The sequence below is a fragment of the Cannabis sativa genome, chromosome 9 (genome assembly GCF_029168945.1).
Source record: "Cannabis sativa cultivar Pink pepper isolate KNU-18-1 chromosome 9, ASM2916894v1, whole genome shotgun sequence".
Classification (NCBI taxonomy): domain Eukaryota; kingdom Viridiplantae; phylum Streptophyta; class Magnoliopsida; order Rosales; family Cannabaceae; genus Cannabis; species Cannabis sativa.
The window spans coordinates 11,087,966-11,092,549 of NC_083609.1; the positions used below are offsets into that span (position 1 = coordinate 11,087,966).

A 4,584-nucleotide genomic window follows, 5' to 3' on the forward strand; every position below is an offset into this window, starting at 1 on the left:
ATTGCATTTGGTGCTTTTTCTTTTATCTTTCTTTGCTTTGCTAAAGCTTTCCAAGCCCAGCAAAGCTTAATACTTCATAAATATATAATAGATTTAGCTAGAACATTAGAGAATTGATGTTTCTTTCTTCCTCTATGGCTTCTTACAAAGTTGATCTTTGATTTGCAGATGTGAAAATGGGCCAAAGGGAAAAAAGAAAAAAACCATGTGAGGAAATTGGAAGGAACATTCAAGTCCTTGTTTCTTATTTATTTCACATCATATAAAATATTTTTGTTCCAGGGGAAAGACCTCAATGAGGTAAAATTGTTTTAAGAAGCAATACATAAACAATTAAGGTGAAATTCTGCTATTAATTCCACGCAATAATAGCTTCTATGAATAAAATACCACTCTCATTATGAGTTCTCCCACGTAAATGCCTTCCTCTTATCATCATCAGCTGCCTCATCCTGGCGTCAAGACTTTTAACAACATAATAATTGTGATTAATATTATGTTGCTAATAAAGCCAATGTACTGAATTTCCAACATCTTAGCATCACTATAACAAACTGAACATTATTTCCCAGCATTTAGAAGAGCCTAGTAGAAAGCATTCGAAGAGTCCATATTGACACTACGGTATTAACCATTGCAAAGTGTAAGATAACAGATGTACCTGAAATCATATCAACATTTCCACTCTGTACCTTCCTTGTTCTTCTCCAAAATGTTTTATTTAGATACAAATCACAATTATGCATGCTGGGAGTTCAATAAGGCATCCTGGTGACGCATTCGACGCCTACGTTGAGCTCTTCTATGGTTACGAGTGTGCGTTCTAGGGGATGTGGTTGAGGGGTTACTAGGGTGAGGAATCTCCTCCATTGATGGATAACCAAAAAAGCAATCAAAGGGATCCATTGAATCAAGAGCTGTGTTCATCTGTGATATGAAAGTAAAGTCAGAAAGAATGGAACTTTATTCTGCATCCCATGGAAACAAAAGCAAGATCTCTAGTATGCTTGCAAAAATGAAATAAGAAACCCTCTTTCAAGAGGATTTATAAACAAACCCCTCCTACTGTTGTTATTGTTTCGTTACTTTTAATCAGGAAGCTGAAATTTTGGTTCACTGTAGCCATATATTTGACTTTGCAGTATAAGGTACCATTACCATAGGTGCAATCAGGAGAACTTTGGTTAATTGATTACATGCGTTTAGATGCAGGCAAATACAACTTCTTTAAAACATAAAAGCATAGATACAAATATGTGTGTAGACATTCTGATAAATGGAAATACTGAACAAATTGATGACTACAAGAATTTAAAATTTCAATAATAAAATAATAACTAAAAAATGAAAAGATTGTTGCAAAAAGTGGGGTTGTCGTATTTTTTAATTCATATGTGACAAAATTTTATTGGGTGCAAGTGCATTACAAAAACATAGCATTCTAGAAAGACTCAAAAAGATGTTTTCCCATAACTAAGTTACTACTGTGTACTTCTGTCAATAAACATAATATATTAGGTAATTGAGTCAATTTTTTCCTTAATTATTTATCAAAAAGTTTTTACATGTGTTTTGTGAATACTACAATGAACAAAGAAAACATGATTAGGTACTTACAGGAGCTTGCTTGGACTCGTACTTAAATTTTCCTTCAAAGTCCCTGCGAGAGTCAGTTCGAATGCCACTGGGATCTCTCTGAGTATTGCTATTATAATCACCACGAGAAGCACTCTGGGATTCACCATGAGAGTCACTACCATGTGTAGTTTGGCTAAGACTACCATCATCGCTAAAGAAATTACGGAACCGCCACCTTACTTTTGGAAGATCCACATTTGAGTCATCAAAAACTCTCTCTGAGTAAAAGTGCTTACTGATGAGCTGCATTCTCCAAGGATCATTCCAATACTTTTTTACCACTCTGTCATTAGAATCTTAATTGGTGGGTAAGTAATTCAATTAAAGTAAAGTATCTGGTTCTGATACTTTTCCACAACTCGAAATTTAAAGTACTATATCAAAATTTATCGGGTACTAGAACACCTAATTAGTCCAGTATTTTATCACAACTCACAGAAAACAGAGTAAGAACTGTTTGAATGTCTAAAAAGTTTAAGTGCCGGGAATCTTCCAATTACACACTGATTGTTTAGGAATATCTAGAGGAAAAGGCGGGAGAAGAATATATTGAAAAGAAGATAACATTTCAAATAAAAATAAAAACTTCAAGAAATCATATCAGCAATTCCTTGAATGCCAGACAACGAAACTGCCATGCTACTAACTGAATCCCATATGAAATCTGATTTCATTAACCATGCACAAGCTAGAAAAACTCATGAAGTTTTAGCAAAAAGGGTGAATGAATGAATCTACTTACATAGATGCTAACTCTCTCTGCATAGAACTTTCTTGCAAAGTAAGAATCTGATCAATGGACGAATCTAAAGATGTACCAAGTCTCCACAATCCAACAGCAGCAGAAGCACCTGCAATTGCAAATGAGCATTGGAGAAAATAAGAGCAATTACACATCCACGATCTATTATTAATAATAATAAAAAACCAATAGCCTATAAATTAAAAACTATACTTTGTGAAAGAGATGGTTTATCCTACCTGCTGCAATACCTATTCGACCAAACATACTCAGCTTTGATGTTCCTGCAAGAAGTTTAACAAGTTTGTCACACAACAAAAGAATGAGAAAATAAAAATAATAATCAATAGCAAAGAATGCAGAAAAATATTTTTTTTTCCTAAACAAATATTTCATACTAACATAAACATTGTTTAAGCATGTACAATTTAATAAATTTAGAAATACCCTTCTCATATTTATACAACCCTTTAATGTCATATTAAACAATAAAATAATACATAATTTACATAAATATAGACCAGTGCATTACAATTTAGCCCTAATAAGCAGAACTGGACATAATACATACCTATCCAAGCAACACCAGCCCCAAAAAGAGCTCCCACAGTGTAATCCTTAATAGCCTTAGACTTACAATTAAGCAATGTATTCCTTTCTTGCACCGTCATATTATACTTCAAAAAAATTCATTAAAGAAAAAAACAAATCAATCAATTTCACACCTTTTTTTCTTCGCAAAAAAATCGAGTATTGAGCTGAAATTGATTAGGGTTTCTTTCCGAACAGGGATTGGGAAATTTTGAAAGTACCTTCTTGGCCCTCAGAACTTGGTCCAGCTCGAATAACACCTCCCCCATTGTCGTTTCGAGAAATTGCAGAGAGAGATGTGGCAGAATCACAGACGCGAAGAAGAGTCTCAACTCTCAAACTCGGGAGTTGAAACTGTCATTCCTGGGCCAAATACAGTCAATGGGCCTGGTATAAGTTTGGGCTATTGATGGGCCTCATACAAAAATACTAGAAAATGAGGAAAAGTTTACAAAAATACTGGGACAGGGAAATTTTTACACTTTTACTGTACCAAGTTTACAAAAATACTGTATTAAAATTTCCAAATTATAAAAATACTGTGTTTCAGTAAAATAAAAAAACAACTCAAAAACAACCTTACAACAACTTAACAAAAAATATGAAAACAACTATAAAACAACAAAAAGATAACTACAAGTCAACATAAAAAATAACAAAACATTGATCTAATTACAATAAGCACAATAATATTAACTCCTCAATATATTTTTGTATTAGATTTTTTGTACTTACTTTTGACAATATGATTTATTTTTTGTGCTATTTTCAAAATGTTGAGATAGTGATTGAGATGGGTGTCGATGAGACGCTTCATGAATATGACGCCCATGACCCTACTATTTTCAAAAGCCAGCCTAAAAAAGTAGTAGAACAAATTAAAATAACAACATCCTTGTATTAGAAAATATTTTGTATAGTTTTATATATTTAGAGACAATTAGTGTAACTTTTTCTTGTTATCAAAGTTAAATTTTAAAAATTGTAATAACAGAATTTGGAGCTTTCATATGAAATATCATCGAAAAACCATCGAGAACACATTGAATTCCCATCGAGAAACCATCATAGAACACATTTAGTAAATTTTGTAAAGGGTTGCACAAACAATGGACAATGCATCGAGTACATATCGATAAATCATTCTTAAATTTTAAGAATTACAATGACAACAATTTGTTGAAATAAAGCTTCAACAATCGGTCGTTTCTCAAGTGAGCATTCTTCTCCTCAATGGATGGTCCTTGCATGAAATTCAACTCGGTTATGAGAGCAAACTCAAACACGCCAAATCTTGTCTCGTTTCTTCCAATATAAAACCATACTTTGTCTGCCTTCTCAACTTGAACCTTCATTTTGTGCAGCATTAATTGGTGCACCAAAACTAAAGAGAAAGCAAAAGTTTCAGCCTTCTAAAATTGGCCAATAGGGGTTCCCTTCATCCTATCAATTAATCATTCATGTTTTTTAAACTTTTGAACGATTGAAGTTGTTAGGTCCTTTTTTGGCAATTTAGTTGCAAAATATTTTTTAATTAATGTGTATTTTTATTGGTCATTTAAATTATTTTTATTACATTGATTTTGTGCATTTTATTGCTCTCTCTATCTTAG

At 32.7% G+C, this 4,584-nt stretch overlaps 1 protein-coding gene across 3 annotated transcripts; it reads right to left on the reverse strand.

Annotated features, from left to right (window-relative positions):
* Nucleotides 1–208: 208 nt before the first annotated feature.
* On the reverse strand, nt 209–3,349 carry LOC115722994 (uncharacterized). 3 transcript variants are annotated; one of them, XR_004012886.2, is made up of 7 exons: nt 3,193–3,349; nt 2,952–3,057; nt 2,620–2,664; nt 2,381–2,489; nt 1,618–1,921; nt 662–927; nt 209–544 (listed from the first exon to the last, which is right to left on the reverse strand). XR_004012886.2 is itself a non-coding variant. In XM_030652388.2 (6 exons), exons 1-6 carry the CDS (start codon nt 3,238–3,240, stop codon nt 739–741), a joined length of 801 nt encoding a protein of 266 aa, XP_030508248.1. In that variant the 5' UTR covers nt 3,241–3,349; the 3' UTR covers nt 209–738. The 3 variants fall into 3 exon arrangements, 1 of the variants encoding a protein (XP_030508248.1); XR_004012885.2 differs by having other exon boundaries at nt 209–554; XM_030652388.2 differs by having other exon boundaries at nt 209–927.
* Between the last annotated feature and the right edge of the window lie 1,235 nt (nt 3,350–4,584).

Coding starts and splice junctions, on each gene's coding strand:
- LOC115722994 (XM_030652388.2), bottom strand. CDS start 3,240: ATGGGGGAGGTGTTATTCGAGCTGGACCAAGTTCTGAGGGCCAAGAAG. Junction 1,922..2,380: donor CAGAGAGAGTTAGCATCTAT/GTAAGTAGATTC, acceptor TTCTAATGACAG/AGTGGTAAAAAAGTATTGGA. Junction 928..1,617: donor ACGAGTCCAAGCAAGCTCCT/GTAAGTACCTAA, acceptor TTCATATCACAG/ATGAACACAGCTCTTGATTC.